Source organism: Chiloscyllium punctatum, chromosome 22 (assembly GCF_047496795.1).
Source record: "Chiloscyllium punctatum isolate Juve2018m chromosome 22, sChiPun1.3, whole genome shotgun sequence".
NCBI lineage: Eukaryota > Metazoa > Chordata > Chondrichthyes > Orectolobiformes > Hemiscylliidae > Chiloscyllium > Chiloscyllium punctatum.
This window is the reverse complement of record NC_092760.1, coordinates 88,849,304-88,865,379: the sequence shown is the minus strand read 5'-3', so window position 1 is coordinate 88,865,379 and position 16,076 is coordinate 88,849,304. Positions and strand designations below refer to the sequence as shown.

At 39.8% G+C, this 16,076-nt stretch overlaps 1 protein-coding gene across 4 annotated transcripts in view; it reads right to left on the bottom strand.

Annotated features, from left to right (window-relative positions):
- Positions 1 to 231: 231 nt before the first annotated feature.
- The window catches only part of tpcn2 (two pore segment channel 2), a 58,503-nt gene continuing 42,658 nt past the window's right edge, over positions 232 to 16,076 (bottom strand). For 3 of the 4 annotated variants that reach the window (XM_072592803.1, XM_072592804.1, XM_072592805.1), the window contains 5 exons: positions 12,888 to 12,981; positions 12,594 to 12,676; positions 5,410 to 5,491; positions 4,808 to 4,896; positions 232 to 973 (listed from right to left, as the gene is read on the bottom strand). In XM_072592803.1, the coding sequence (XP_072448904.1) occupies positions 886 to 973; positions 4,808 to 4,896; positions 5,410 to 5,491; positions 12,594 to 12,676; positions 12,888 to 12,981 (436 nt within the window). In that variant the 3' untranslated portion in view covers positions 232 to 885. Of the gene's footprint in view, positions 974 to 4,807; positions 4,897 to 5,409; positions 5,492 to 12,593; positions 12,677 to 12,887; positions 12,982 to 16,076 lie in introns of those variants that run through there. The other variant, XR_011963778.1, reaches the window with a different exon arrangement.

Sequence of the window (16,076 nt, the reverse complement as noted above, 5' to 3'; positions counted from 1 at the left end):
AGTCCTTGATCATGTTAAATGGGTTTGCATCCACTAGGAGCTGCCATGAAGCCAGAGCTGGCCTGTGAAGGAATTTAGTCTTATCTAAAAAATACTTACCAGTTTCATTTCACACCCATTTGTGCAGCAATCTAAGCAGATACCATTACGTGGAAGGGTGGTCCAAATACCTTTCCCGGTAATCCACAGTCACTGCACCAAAGCCATTTGATAAATCAAACACTAGTCACATTTAGACAAAATAGCTCTTTATTTTACATATAAAAAAAACTCATTCTGCCACAGGCCAAGCTTCATAAACAATTGACTGACAAAAGTTTAATAAAGTATCTTTCAGGTAGAAGCTAACAAAAATGTTCTGGGATAGTGCAGAATATATTGATTGACCATTTGCGAGTAACAAACCAGTTTCAGTGTTTAAGATGCAAGTTTTTCTTTAAAAAGTGAGCACCAGAAAATCTGTAAAAAAAAGTGAATTACACAATAAAAATGTGGACAGTTTGAATTCAATTTTCTAGGTGAATATATAGGTTTATAAATATTTACTGTACCACAATTTTCACCAATCTTGCAGCAAACATCTGGAAAAGGAAGTCAGTATTAAAAAATCAATGTGAAGAATTAAATTTTAAAATGAAATCCCAGTTGAATATATATAGTGTTTATATACAAAGCATGTGGTATTTTACGAAGACACTTCTGGTCCATTAAGTGCTACTGACATCTTCAGAGTTATTTCCTGCTTTTGTGCACTGAAGAAAATTGCAGAGTCAGAATTGGTCCATTTGAGGGGAAGGGTCAAGTTCATTTTTAGGCTCCTTTACAGCAAAACCTGGATGAGCAGTCAACTTGTCGGTCAAGCATTTGGATACAATCCTGACATGACTAAATGGGTCCTCTTGGTAGATGAAGGTGTGGATGTTGTCGCAGTCTCTCCAACAAATCTTCTTCAGTTGGTTCCTCAAGATCATCTCTAAAATTCAAAAAGAACACACAGATAGTCTGAAGATAATATGGCTAAAGAACACAAGCATCTCAGAATGTAGAAATTCTCAATGGATGCAAATGGATCTTTGTGCAAAAGAAAAAAAGGGTAGTTAGGAAAAGACACACAAAGTTGAAGAATCAGGGTGACAAAGCAAAATTAATCTGTATCTTTTTAATTACACAAATTCAGAGTACATTTTACTCAACACCCAGCAAAAATTTTTAATATAAATGGACAGTGCTGAGTGTTATGAAGCTGAATACCAGAACCATGGGTTTCCAGGACCCATGTGGTCTAGTGACGATGAGGATAGCCATCATCTGGTTTAACTGAATTAGATTACTTACAGTGTGGAAACAGGCCCTTCGGCCCAACAAGTCCACACCGCCCCGCCGAAGCATAACCCACCCATACCCCTACATCTACCCCTTACCTAACACTACGGGCAATTTAGCATGGTCGATTAACCTGACCTGCACATCTTTGGACTGTGGGAGGAAACCGGAGCACCCGGAGGAAACCCACGCAGACACAGGGAGAATGTGCAAACTCCACACAGTCAGTCGCCTGAGGTGGGAAAGGGTCACTTGTGGTAAAGTATATAGTCTATTCCATCTGTACAAGTATATACAACGTAGACCACATTGTATCAAATGGTGTCAGCAGGTCTAGGTCTGCAGTGTGAATCCTCCCATTTTCATGATTTTAGTAGTCGTGCTTATAGCACTCAGTATTAACCCTTTCAAACCCAGCAACAACTGCACATGCACATATGGGAGCTTCCACTGAGATACAAACAAAATTGTAAAGTCTGGTAAAGAAAGTAGGCTCATTTCCCTTCCCTCTAATTTTGAAGGATACACATGAAACAAATAATTTAGCTTAAACATCAACAATATAAACCCAAGAAAAGGATCCAATCAAGAAAAGGACCCCTGGTTGACCAATTCAGCTACATCTGTTCATGAAAAACTACATCATTCAAAATTCCACCGTGCTTGTAGGGTTGTGATGTAATCAAAGTGAAAACCTCCACTAACAAATTCAGAATTTTGGGAAAAAAAAAATCATTTAACCTGACCCAGGTTAGGTAATAAAGTTCGAATGGTCTGACATTGGAATTGCATGTCTTGGCAACCTACCAGAATGCTTTTTTTAAAAAAGAAACACTAACCTATATTGCTATTTTTGTGATCACAGGCTGTTCAATATGCTATATAATACCACTGATGTACTATTTAAGCCAAGTCACACTGTAATGCAGGAAACAACTAGTGGGTGCAGCAAGCTCCAACTGACAGCAATGTGATGAATAGCAGTGAGAGACTTGTATAAAAGGCATAAATATTGACCACAAACTAGTGATACGTTGTCCTGTTGGTTTTCTTTGAAATAGTGCCGTGGGATCTATCCCATTGAGGGCAGTTGAACATCTTTCAAACGTCCACACCTGACAGTCCAACACTCCTTCAGTACTACACGGGAGCATTAACCTTCATTGTTGTGCACAAGTCCCAGAGCAAACTTTGAACCTAGAACAATATCTCAAAGACAGCAGAGATGTTACTAATTGAGCCATAAACCTATTTTGAAAACCTTATAAGATGTCAACTGGTAGAAATGCATCCTGGTAACTCCACTGGTAAACAACCAAAAGCATCTTTGCTCACCAGAATAAACTGCTCTTCTCCCAAAAATCCCAGGGTGGTGCTGCTGGGAATGCCACATTTCATAAAAAAAATGCTATTTTAAACTGATTTAGTTTCAGAACAGAATGAGATGAGGAGCTTCAAGGATAACTAATGCCAAGGATGCAAAGCTTGTGTGCAGAAACTCCATGCAGACAGAACCACAGAGCTAAAGACAAAAAGGTACCATTTTCTCCTCCCTGGAGGTGGGATGGGGAAATAATTGGCTACACTAGCCTTACGGGTGAGAAGATCCATGGGTAACTTCTGTGATCACCAACCCCCTCTTTCTCCCCCCCCACCCAATTAAAGTCCTTAAATGTTCATTAATAGCCATGCAACAGCCTCAGCTCACCATCTAATATGCATGAGAAAAGTGCCTAGTTTCCTGACGAGAATATCATGGTCCTTGGGTCAATCTGGGAACAGACTTGTTTATTTTTGGGGTGGGAGCAGGGATATCAACAATCACCAGTTTTGCCACTAATCCCAAAGATATAGCCCTGGACTTTAGGACCCAGGGGCTGCTCGCCTCTGATTGGTCAGCAGTTTCTGCTCAGCCAGATGATTGATGAGCTCTCAAGCTGATTGACCAGCAAAGAACTCCCTGATTTTCTGTGCAAGAAAAACAGAGGGAGCTCAGGCTCTGATTTAAACAATACTGAAGTAGGGAGTTACATGGTTGGGGCAGGGGGGGGAGAAGAAGACAAATTCTTCAGCAAGACTCACTTTGGACAGGTTGCAAGAGAACAATGTCCACTTAAAAGGGATGGTAGAACCATGGGAGATTTGCAAAACCAAAATAATCAAATTGCTTAAAAAAACTCAGCAGATCTGGCAGCATCTGTGGACAGAAAGCCTGCCAGATGTAGAGTTTCTCTGACATGTTTTGGTTTCAGATCTCCAAAATAGACAGTCCTTTGTTTTATTCAGAGGAGATTTTCAGTTGCTTTGAATGTTTATAGGATGGTATTTTTGTTTAAATTGCCTTAATATTTAATGCTTTTAACTTTGTTACAGCAAGATGTTTAAAACATGAACCTAGTGCAGCTCATTAATTCAAACAATAGGTGTGCAAATGTCTTTGAAATTTGCTGGCATTTATGAGCAACATAACAGCTTCACAGTTCCAGTTCATAAAGGATCAACATTTGTAAAGTCTACAGGATTGTTGACAATTTAGCCAAATAAGGACATCAGTGCATACATAGGAAATCTAAAGTAGAATCCCCAATTTTTTTTTCTTATTGCATTCCTTGAAATGACGTTGACAGTTAATCTAGCTCACTACCAGACCTATCTTCCCTCAGTGTCCTTTTAATCAGGGTAATGTTGTATGAAGATGATTCAGACACATACCCCCTCCACCCCTCAAAATCAATCCTCAAGCACACTACCTATTTAAAGCATTTAGCTTTTGACAGTTGAAGCTAAAAATCAGTAATTAAGCATTTTGCTTTAGTTTTAACCAAGAGTATTATTTGGTCTGAGACAAAATCTTGCCGTAGGGATTCTTAGATGGATTGGTCAAGATTAGAAATGCTCTATCACAACTGGACAGGACTCTCCATCCTTCTCCACAGTCCCAGCCTTATTTAAGTCATCTCAGCAACAATTGTCATTAATACTGCAAAGACATGGCCAATCAGATACACATGTTGCTAACCATTGGACCTGTATATAGGCCAATGTCATTGTCAATAGGTCAAGGAACCCAAAGTGTCTTTCTGTTGAAAGTGTATCAAGGTCAGTTGTTCCCTGCAATTAGCAAAGCAAGCAAAGTAACCAGGTTAAACATACATGGGTATGGTGACAGTTTTAATCATTCATTAATCCATAGTGGATTAAGATGTGCAGATGCTGGCTGGAGTGAGGTGGACAAAGTCAGAAGTCACAACAGCAAGTTACAGTCTAGTAAGTGACTTCACTTGAAGCAGCAGCACTCTGAAAGCTTGTGATTTTAAATAAACCTGTTGGATTATACCTGGTGTCATGTGTCTTCTAACTTGGGACTAAATCAAAGAATTGGGCCTTTTTAAAAAACAAAGCGAAAGAGCAAGTGAGATCTTGAGTTTTGAATAATGCACTCCAGTGACAATACCCATCCATACAAGTCAGTAGGGAAACTTACCTGAACATATCCTGCACACTCATCTGATATTCTGACTCCTGATCAGAGAAGGATGGGTGATAAGTCCGATCCCATTTATGGATAAAGTTCTGCAATTATTTGAAGCAAAAACAAAATCAAAAACCTGCATCAATTTCCAGGTCTCACACCACATTTAGTAAGTAGTACATGGGAACAATGAGGCCCACATTGGGATAATTCCATATCTCTTCCTTCAGGTTACTGCAGAAGTGGTAAAAAGACTTAAAACAACCCCAATGCCTGGAACTCCTTTCCAGTATTAATGGAACTCAGGAGTGAGTGAGAAAGAACAAGAAAACAAATGCAAAAATGTCAATGATAATACATACTTTAAAGGCTGAAGAGTAAGAGGCAAACTTATGTGCCATTAAAAATCCTGGGCTACAATAACAATTGAAAAGTTTTTTTAATTCCAAAACAGGTATTCATTTCCACTCTTAAGGAGTGCATTCCTTTTTAATTGAAAACTTAAAAATATAAAAAACTAAACTGCTACAACAAGCACTTCGTGAACAAGAGTATACGCAGTCACCAGCTTTTTTGTATTTACTTGGGAATTGCTAAAGCCTCTCCAAACTTACCTCAAGAATCAGAGCCACAAAGAGGTTAACCCAAATGACAGAAGACACCAGCCACCAAGCTACAAAATAAAGTTTGGACCACCTGCAAGATCAAAAGACTTGTTTTAGAAATTAAACACGACGCCATCTATAATTAAACATGGCTTACAAAAAAAAGTTCTTAAAGGCAGCAATTTGTACATAAAGAAAATATTCATATTAAAAATTGAGACAGACTAATTGGTAAATTAGATTGCTTCACAGCAATTGACTCTTGGTGCTGACTGGAGACAAAAAGAGCTATGTGCAATTCCACAAGTTACTGGCCAAGGCCATGTGACTCATCCTCATGCTGGCTTCCCACTGAAGATTCCAATTTCTCTACATTCTCTCTCCCCCCACCCCTCCACAGACCTTTTAAAAGTTATGCATCTCCATAAAGTTTTTAAATACAAATCCTGTTAAAACATCACTATCAACTTGGTAATAGTCACTTGTTGAAAGTGTAACATCATCCAGCACATGATTAAAAATACTTCTAGATCACATCTAGATATGTTGGACAAGCCTGAAGTTCAATTGATTACATTTACACAGGACATTGATATGTAAAAAAAATTACAATAATTTGCAAGAAAACCACTGGCAATAATTTGTACAGGAGGTATAGCAAAGCAATTCTGACGAATCATATTTGATGCAAAAATTAGTTCAATATACCACAAATTCAAAGCATGGAAAGGGTTTTACAAGAACGTAGAAGAGATGGGGGACTCAGTTATAAGGACTGACAGAAGTTGGGACTGTTCTTCTTGGAGAGAAGGCAGCCAAGACAGATTGGATAGAGGTTTCCAAAATCCTTCCGATAAAAGGAGCAGGGAGAGAGGGCACAGATTGAAAGTGACCTGCAAAACAAGCAAAGAGTGATACTCATTCACTTCTACTTGAACCATCACTTCAGTTTTGTTTCAAACACTAGTGCACCCTGATAAACAAAACCTTCTCAAACTTGTTAGTCTTAGATGTGTCATGGTCTGTTTATCATTTCCCATATTAATACATTTCTTACCTCATCTGTATGGATTTTAGTTAGATTAGAGTGTGGAAACAGGCCCTTTGGCCAAACAAGTCCACACCAATCTTCCAAAGAGCAGCCCACCCAGAACGATTTCCCTCTGACTAATGCACCTAATACTATGGGCAATTTAGCATGGCCAATTCACCTGACTTGCACAACTTTGGACTGTGGGAGGAAGCTGCAGCACCCAGAGGAAACCTACACAGACAGGGAGAATGTGCAAACTCCAGAGGCTGGAATCGAACCTGGGACCCTGCAGCGGTGAGGCAGCAGTGCTAACCACTGAGCCACCATGCGTGATTTACTGCATCTTTCCCAAATGTGGCCCCTTGCCCTACTATTTCAATATAAATTCCCAACCTCCCAGTTGCAGTTCACTAAATCATGGCAAAGTACACAGACTACTGTTACAGAATTAATGAGTGTAAAAATCTAAAGTTAAATTATGCACCTCAAGACAGAAAGCAGAACCATGTTTGGGTAGATTGTGGCAAGGTCACTGGGCTAGTAATTCAGTAGTTATGCTCTTGGGACACTGATTTAAATCTCATTAGGGCAACTGGCAGAATTTAAACTCCATTCGGCATTCAATTAATTGTTCACAGAGTGTAAACATACAAGGAACAAACTCACTAAAAGCTTCTGTAAAATAGGAGAAAAAAGATAAGCAAATACAAATAGGTTTTTAGTCATAAATGGAGGCAATAGGGAGGGGAAAAAAATAGAAGAATTGAACACATTGTCTTCACAAAAGAGGACAAATCTTTTCCTCAACTTAAGGAAACCAAGGCTCTAGGGAGTGTGAGGAATTGAATAAAATTAGTAAGAGTTAAAAATAAACTAGAAAAGTTAAGGCTGACACTCTGATAATCTAAAACCCAAAGTACTAAGAAAACAACCCTGGAAATAGTACAAAAGTTAAAAATCAAACACCAGGTTATAGTCCAGGTTTAATTAGAAGCACTAGCTTTTAGAGCACTGCTCCTTCATCAGGTGGTTGTGGATGAAGGAGCGACGCTCCGAAAGCTAGTGTGCTTCCAATTAAACCAGTTGGACTTTAACCTTATGTTGTGTGATTTTTAAACTTTGTACACCCCAGTCCAACACCAGCATCTCCAAATCTGGAAGTAGTAGATATATGGCCAGTCATCTTCCAAGTTTCCAAGGAGTTCAGACAAGTTCACACAAAATTGGAGGGTGACAAACATGACCCCATTATTTAACAAGAGAAAACAAAGACTTACAGACCAAATAAGAAATGACTGGATACTGTAAATCAAACAAATTGCTGGAAAAGCTCAGCAGATCTGGCAACATCTGTGAAGAGAAATCAGAGTTAATGTTTCAGGACCAGTGACTGGTGTCTAGTTCTGACGAAAGTCACTGGCTCCAAAACTTGAACTGATTTCTCTTCAGATGCTGCCAGACCTGCTCAGCTTTTCCAGAATTACAAGCCAGTTAGCCTAACTGGTTGAAGCTTAGGTAGACAGAACTAGCGAAGGTGGCATTTAGCACGCTTGCCTTTATTGGTAAGTGCATTGAGTATAGAGTTGGAGACCATACAGCAGCTGTACAGAAAATTGGTTAGACCACTTTGGGAATACTGTGCTCCATTCTGGTGTCCCTGCTATAGAAACAATTAAGGATACAAAAAAAGATTTACAAAAAGAACATTGCCAAGATTGGAGGGTTTGAGGTATAAGGAGAGGCTGAATTGGTTGGGAATATTTTCCCAGGAGTGTCAGAGGCTGAGGGGTAACATTATAGAGATTTATAAACTCACGACAGGCACTGATGGGTGAATAGCCAAGGTCTTTCTCTCAGAGGGATTTCAAAACTACGTTTAAGGTGAGGAGAGGGAAGATTAAAAAAAAAGGGACCCAAGGGGCAACTTTTTTCATGCAGAGGGTGGGGCATGTATGGAGTGATCTGTCAGAGGAAGGAAGGGGGAGGTTGGTTCTATACAACATTTAAAAGGCATCCGAATGGGTATAGGAATAGGAAGGGTTTAACTAGTACAGCAGATAAGGCACAACTAGTAGATATGGTGTATTTGGATTGAGAAGGTCTCACTTTTTTTTTTAAAAATGAGGCTAGTTGACAAAATTAAAGCAAACAGGATTGGAGATAACATTCTAGCATGAAAGGAAAATTGGTTGATAGATGGCAAATATACAAGTTTGGCAAAACTGGGTAAGGTGGAGAGGAGGATGCAAGGAGTTGGGAGCCTGAATAAATGCATGGCAGATGCTGTACATGGATAAAATGCAAAATCATACACATGAATTTCAGAAAGGCATTACATAAAATGGCAATATGTTAGGAAACGTGATGTACTCACATACTCTAGCCAATGAAAAATAAACAGGCAGATGTTGTAAGCAACGAGGGAGGTAAAATGTACACTGGCCTTCATTGCAAGATTTGAGCTCAGAAGTAGGGATGTTTTATTGCAATTATACAGGGCCTTAGTGAGACCACACCTAGGAGTACTGCATGCAATTTGGTCTTCCAGCCTAAGAAAGGATGTATTTGCTGTAGAGGGAGTGCAGCAGAGGTTCATTAGATTGATAACTGGAATGGCATGACTATCTTGAGGTAAAAACAATGACTGCAGATGCAGGAAAGCAAATACAAGATTAGTGGTGCTGGAAGAGCACAGCAGTTCAGGCAACATCCAACGAGCAGCGAAAATCGACGTTTCAGGCAAAAGCCCTTCATCAGGAATGAAGGGCTTTTGCCCGAAACGTCGATTTTTCACTGCTCGTTGGATGCTGCCTGAACTGCTGTGCTCTTCCAGCACCACTAATCCAGTATATGACTATCTTGAGCAGAGTCTGGTTTAACAGGACCCATAATCACTAGAGTTTAGAAAAACAAAAAGAGATCAGTTTGAAATGCATAAAATTCTAAGCATCCTAAAAGATGAGATATTGGGAACACATTTCCACTGACTGGAGAGTTTCACATCAGGGGTTATGGAGTACACTATTTAGACCAAGGTGAGGAAACATTTCTTCACTCAGTGTGGTCTTCCTTTTGAACTCACTACCAAACAAAAAAGGTTGAATCGGCTAGGTCAGAGTATATTCAAGAATTGTATATTAAAGGCGATCTGGAGTGTCGTGACAAAGTGAACATATGGAAAATGACAAAAGGATCGTTTCAGATTAAATTGCAAAACAATTTCAAAAGGTGCTAGGTCTGCTCCTAACTTTTAGGTTTCTAAATCTCAAAACAGAACTAGCCTCAGCAATGGTGACAACAAAACCACTGGTCAATTGCTTTAAGAATATATTTTGTTCATTCAGGCCCATATCTGGTTCTGCTTAAATGCAACTCCAGACTCTCAGCAATTTACCCCCGGAGTATCCACAAGTAAACCACTTAGCTCAGGGAAAATCATGGGTGGCCAATAATTACTGGTCTTGCCCACTGCCTGTGGAAAAAAGGGAAAGATGTATGCATCTTACAGGAGGTCAGTTCGATTCCAAATAAACTTGGTGGAATTAGTTAACTGCCACATTGAGTAATCTCAATCTATAGTGAAGTTCAGTTTGCTTGCACAAATTAGTCATGGATGTTTGCTAATGCTTAGATTGTACACTAGATGGTGTTCCTTGATTAAGTAAATTCTAGATGGCCCAGAGGGGGAAGACAAGAGGGGAAAAAAGAAACAAGACCAATAGAAAGTGAAGTCGCAGGTCGATAGGATAGTGAAGGTGGTGTTTGGTATGCTTTCCTTTGTTGGTCAGAGTATTGAGAAAAGGAGTTGGAAGGTCATGTTGTGGCTGTACAGGACATGGGTTAGGCCGCTGTTGGAATATTGCGTGCAATTCTGGTCTCCTTCCTATCAGAAAGATGTTGTGAAACTTGAAAGGGTTCAGAAAAGATTTACAAGGATGTTGCCAGGGTTGGAGGATCTGAGCAATAGGAAGAGGTTGAACAGGCTGGGGCTGTTTTCCCTGGAACGTCAGAGGCTGAGGGGTGACATTATAGAAGTGCACAAAATCATCTGGGGTGTGGATAGGGTAAATAGGCAAAGTCTTTTCCCTACAGGGCATAGGTTTAGGGTGAGAGGGGAAAGATATAACAGAGATCTAAGGGGCAACTTTCTCACACAGAGAGTGGTAAGTGTATGGAATGAGCTGCCAGAGGATGTGGTGGAAGCTAGTACAATTGCAACATTTAAGATGCATTTGGATAGGTATAATGAATAGGAAGGGTTGGGAGGGATATGGGCTGGTTGCTGGCAGGTGGGACTAGATTGGGTTGGGATATCTGGTCAGCATGAGCAGGTTGGACTCAAAAAAAGGGTCTGTTTCCATGCTGTACATTTCTAATGACTAATTGCTTAATAGCCCCTCAGGAGAAAATATAAGCAGTGCTGATAATAAGAAAAGTTGCAATAACAATGTACTAAAAAGCAAAGCTTTGTTAAGCTATACATATTGGAACACTAATGACAAATGGTGGAAAGAAACATACCAACTCCATGTTGGTGCTGCCCCTTTGTTTCAAATGCCAAGATGCTAAACTCAATTTCCAGGTAAACTCTGGTTGATGTCGTTATCACTTCATTGAACACAAAACCACAATAATGGTGGAGCCTCATGAACATATAGTGTCTGACTAATAGTTAAAAAGGCGAACCAATCAAGCCAGAATTCCTTCTTGGATCTGACTTGCTCAATATTACCATCACCTAAGACATGTGCAAGATGCAAGGCAGAACATTTGGCAGGTGTAGAGAAATTGCCATGGAAGAGGCAGTTAGGTGATGACTGAAAGTTAACTGACAAGAGTTAACTCCTTCATTTAAGTTTAAAAATGAATCAGCATACCCTTCAGTATAAAATGGTGCTCCCTTTCATGTTTGTGGTGTTTTTGTGAATTAGTATGAAAAAGTCCAAGGTAAAAGTCTCCAACAAAATGGCATTTATCATTAAAAAAAAGACACATCATACTAGAGACTATTTCTTCTCATGGGGAAATCTAGAATAAAAAAGGGACTTTTATATAAATGTTCAGTAGGGGGCAGTAAATGAAAACTCTCCAAAAAGTCAAAAATTGAGAATGTTTCCTTCTGAACAGGAGATATGTAAATCAAAGACCAAAACGGTTAGCTTTGTTGGCAACAATAGGCTGCATAGTGCAAAATGGGTAAAGGGAGCGTGGAGATATTAACAGCAGGAGTACCTGCATGGAGCACACCATTAATGGGGCATAATGAGGGGCAATGTGAAGTTGCTCATTTGGAAAGGAGAGCAAAAGAACAGAACATTTAAAAAAGGCCAGAAGCTGCAAAAAGCTACACCACAAAATAAGAGACTTGGGGAACTTGTGCTTAAAACAGAAAGCTAGCATGGGTGCAAGCAGGTTATCAGGAAGGCTAATGAAATGCTGGCCTTTGTTTCAAGGAGGTTGGAGTATATGAGCAGGGAAGTCATTTGGTGTGCGGTGAAGAGCTTTGGTCGCTTTAAGGATATAAATCATTTCATTGGAGACAGTTCAGAGAAGATTTATTGGTATGGAGGGATTGCCTTATGATCAAAGACAAGCAGGTTTGGACTCTATCCATTGGAGTTTAGAAGAATGAGGCGCAAACTCATTGAAAAATATGGAATTCCTAAGAGGTTTGATAGGGTAAATGCTGAAGGGATGTTTCCCCCCCTCATGGGAGTGTCTCGGAAAAAAGACGATATAGGAATTAAGGAGCACCAATTTAAAGACTAAAATGATAAGGTATTCCTTTTCAGAGTGGAGGTCTTTGGAACTCCATGTAGGGGCAGAGTCCTTGAGTACATTTAAGGCAATTATTGATCAAGAAGTTCTGTTGGGGAAATAGAGGGTTATGGGTAAAGGGCAGGAAAATGGAGAGGAATGTCAGATCAGCCACAACTCAGTGGTGGGGCAGGTGGAGGGGATGAATAGCCTTCTCTTGCTCCTATGTCTTACTGCTTTTCTGTGAAGGCAGAAAAAAAAAATCAGTGTTGTGAAGTTAATAGGGCTAACAAGTTTTCCATTTCTTCAGATCCAACTGTGGCTCAAAGGAAAAAAAAGCAATGTGTAACACTATCTTTGATAAAAACAATTTTCCATCCCAAATCAATTAAGGTTTACTCACGGACTTGCATATCTTGAGAAAACATCCAGAAAAACCTGCCAGTTGTTCACCACCATTAGATCCCACAGAGTGACCAAAGCAGCCTACCATAAAGAAATACAGTTGTTAATTCTCCAAGTATTCACATGTTATGAGAAGGAGGAGATTTACACGTATCAAAAGAGGAAAACAAAAATCACTTTGGCTGGACTTTATTCTTTTCACTCAGCCTCGAGGCTGCCATGCAAATTATACGCTGCAAGCATGTTGTAGTTATTTCTGGATCAATTTCCAGTATAGAATTCAGCAACTTACAGCAAAGTCATTAAAGTTGTTGGGCCAATAACCCAGCTGTTCATAGGTACCACACTGTTGTGTCATATTCTCAGGTGAAATGCTTGCATTCAGACTGTAAAAGCAAAAAGCACAGATACCAACAGCTTCAATTTCTGTACAAAGTATGGGTTTTGGTGCCAGTTCAATGACGGATATATAGGCTGCATACCATAAGAAACTGAGACTGTATCAAACTACTGTACTGGTCTGCTTGACTGTCCCGTGGCCAACCATGCATGCAAAATTCAATGCAGTGTCTAACCTTGAACGCTATGCTGCTATTGCCCAGCATTTACTCAATAACCCCGAATGTGCCCTGTATGTTTTCAGGGTTTAGGCAGATATAGTTCTAGGGCTAAAGAAGTAAAAAAGTATGGAGAGAAAGCAGGAACAAAAGACTGAGTTAAATGATCATCTATAGTCCTATTGAAAGGCAGAGCAGAGTTAGGAAATAATGGCCAACATCTGATCTAATTTTCTAAGAATAACAATTCTGTAAAAACAATTTATGGACTCAGTTGAGCTCACAGTGAGAGATTCATTTATTCTTATAATCCCCTGTTGTGTGCAGGCAAAACAAGTGGTCTAGAAATGGCACACTTTCCTTGTTGATTGTCCTTGCAGCTTCTACATTCTTTAAAATCTTATGCTAAGATGCTGTCCAGTTTACCTGGTTGGAATTTAACCAGCACACCAAGATAGTCAACAGTTCCTGCTAGTGCATGTCAAACTCCAAGCAATCTGTACCCTTGAATACTGTATTTAAAAAGTGACTTGTGTTCAGTCCTGATGAATGCAGGGCCAGAAGTTGACTCAGTGTTCCTTTTCAACAATGTCTAAATCCAGGATAACCAGAAACTCTATACTGGATAGCTGTTACTCAGCATGAAAACTGACCCTTTGGTCCAATCAGTCCAAACTGACCATGTTCCCGAATTAAACTTGTCCCACTTGCCTGCACTTGGTCCATTTCCCTCTAAAAACTTTCCTATTTACCTCATCTATGCACCTCAATTTTATAAACCTCCACATGGTCACCCATTTGGGGGGGGGGGAAACAAAAAAAAAAAAAAAAAGAGTCCCAGCCCATTTTTATAACAACCCTTCCATTCCCAGCAACATCCTGGGAAATTTTGTCCCATGTACCTTTATCAACAAAATGTAAGATAGGGATAAAAAGGAGTCACTAATGCAGGTGACACTTTTTGGGAGAAAAAAAAAAAGAGTTCCAACTGTATAACTGAGTGCCAAAAGGGAGTCATACTGTACTCAAAATGCTGACTCGTTTTCTCCAAAGATGCTGCTACACCTCATTACCATTTGTTTCAGATATCCAGGGTCCACAGTATTTTACAATTTTATTTTTTTTTAAATCGTAAAGGAGGTGCACATCTACACAAGTTAAACTTCTTTTATCAGGTTCTACTCAACTTCTCCACTGTTTGATATTTCAGAAATCAAAGTTTAAAAAGCTAAGTGTATCCTGAATTGTTTTTCCCCTCAACGCAGGAGAAGATATCTACAAAAAAAAACCACAAAGCAAAAAAAAAAGTTAGCTGAGGGCTCCATGGTTTAACTATCCCCATAGTAGTACAGCCAATAAGCCAGGGATAACCCAGATGAGGGTTTTCTTGGTCCATGTTAAACTGCCTGCAACAGCAAGGACATTACAATAAGCCTCTTCTGCAGAACTGTACAATAATTAGTGAGCAGGAGTGGAGACCCTCTAATGTCAGGTGTAAGCATTGTGGACAACCAGTCAGTCAACAAAACCGGGTCGAAGTTCAGCAGTGAAGTACCCAGTGATCAAACTGCCACCTAAATGGTCACTGCACATAGGCAACAAATGGCCACAAAGATTAGGATGCACAGTGTCAAAGCTAAACATTTTCATTTGAAACAAAAACAAATGAAGCTTAGCCCATTTTTCAAGCTGTAAACTCCATCTACCCCAGTAATTTAAACAAATAAAAAGGTCAGACCAATTGGTCTCAAAACTCTCCAAAAAGGTTGCGAGACCAATTTCTCCAGCACTGTCAATTGGTATGGTAAGAAACCATATGCTTTGAGAAAAACAAATGGAAGCTAATCTTCAATCTTGTTAAATTCTAACAGTTTTGTTATTCAGTTGGGGGGGGGGGGTGGGTGGGTAGCAGCAGGTGACAAAGTGCTCCACATTTTTTTAGCTGTGCAAAACAACTTTGCTTTGAGATGGAGTGGCACTTAGTGTCTTAACTCAAAGACAAGTCTGCATGATCATAGTCCGCTGACAATAATTAATGGCAGTTTAACCAGAACTGCAAGTACAAGGTCAGCCAGAGACTTCCAGAGCCTACATGGGGAACATGTCTTTCTCCCCCCTCTAAAGGGGCTCAAGGGCACAGAAACCGAGACAGCTTAAAAAAGAAATTAAACAAAATCCAGATCCACTTGAACTACTGATTTGAAGAAAAGCCACTTGACTGACAACAGTGGGTCAGTGTTAAAATTAGAGAGGAGTCAATTCAAATCAGGCTTGAAACATGGACTCCATCTTCAGAATTTTGTCTACCCTATCAATTAGGGATTTTCACCACACAGCTTGTCTGTGTCCTAACCACAAATCAGAAGACAGACTTTTGAAGAAATTTAGTTTCAGTTGGACAGTTGATTAGAAACCTTTTCTGGTTTTTGCAGAAAATGTAAGCATGTTACAGCAAAGGTAATTTTCTGTTAGCAACAAAACTTAGTGTAAATTGCTTTGTTCTCAGAATTCCTACTGGAAACAGGCCACTTTGCCCAGCAAGTCTACAGCGATCTTCTGAAGAGTAACCCACCCAATCTCATTCCACTATCCTATTACTCTACATTCCCCCTGACTAATATGCCTAAACTACACATGCCAGAGCTTGTGGGCAAATTTAGCATGGCCAATTCACCTAACTTTCACATCTTTGGACTGTGGGAAGAAACTTATGCAAACTCCACACAAATCGCCAGAGGCTGGAATCAAACACAGGTCCCTGGCACTGAGGCAGCGGTGCTAACCACTGTGCCACCACACCATTCATTTTGAATAGTGAGCAGACAAGTGGGTCACCTCGCTGGGTTTATTGGAGATTTCATAAACTCTGATGCCTTGTGGCAAGTGAAGCATGATTACCAATGCTCTCTTCCCACAGGAGATGA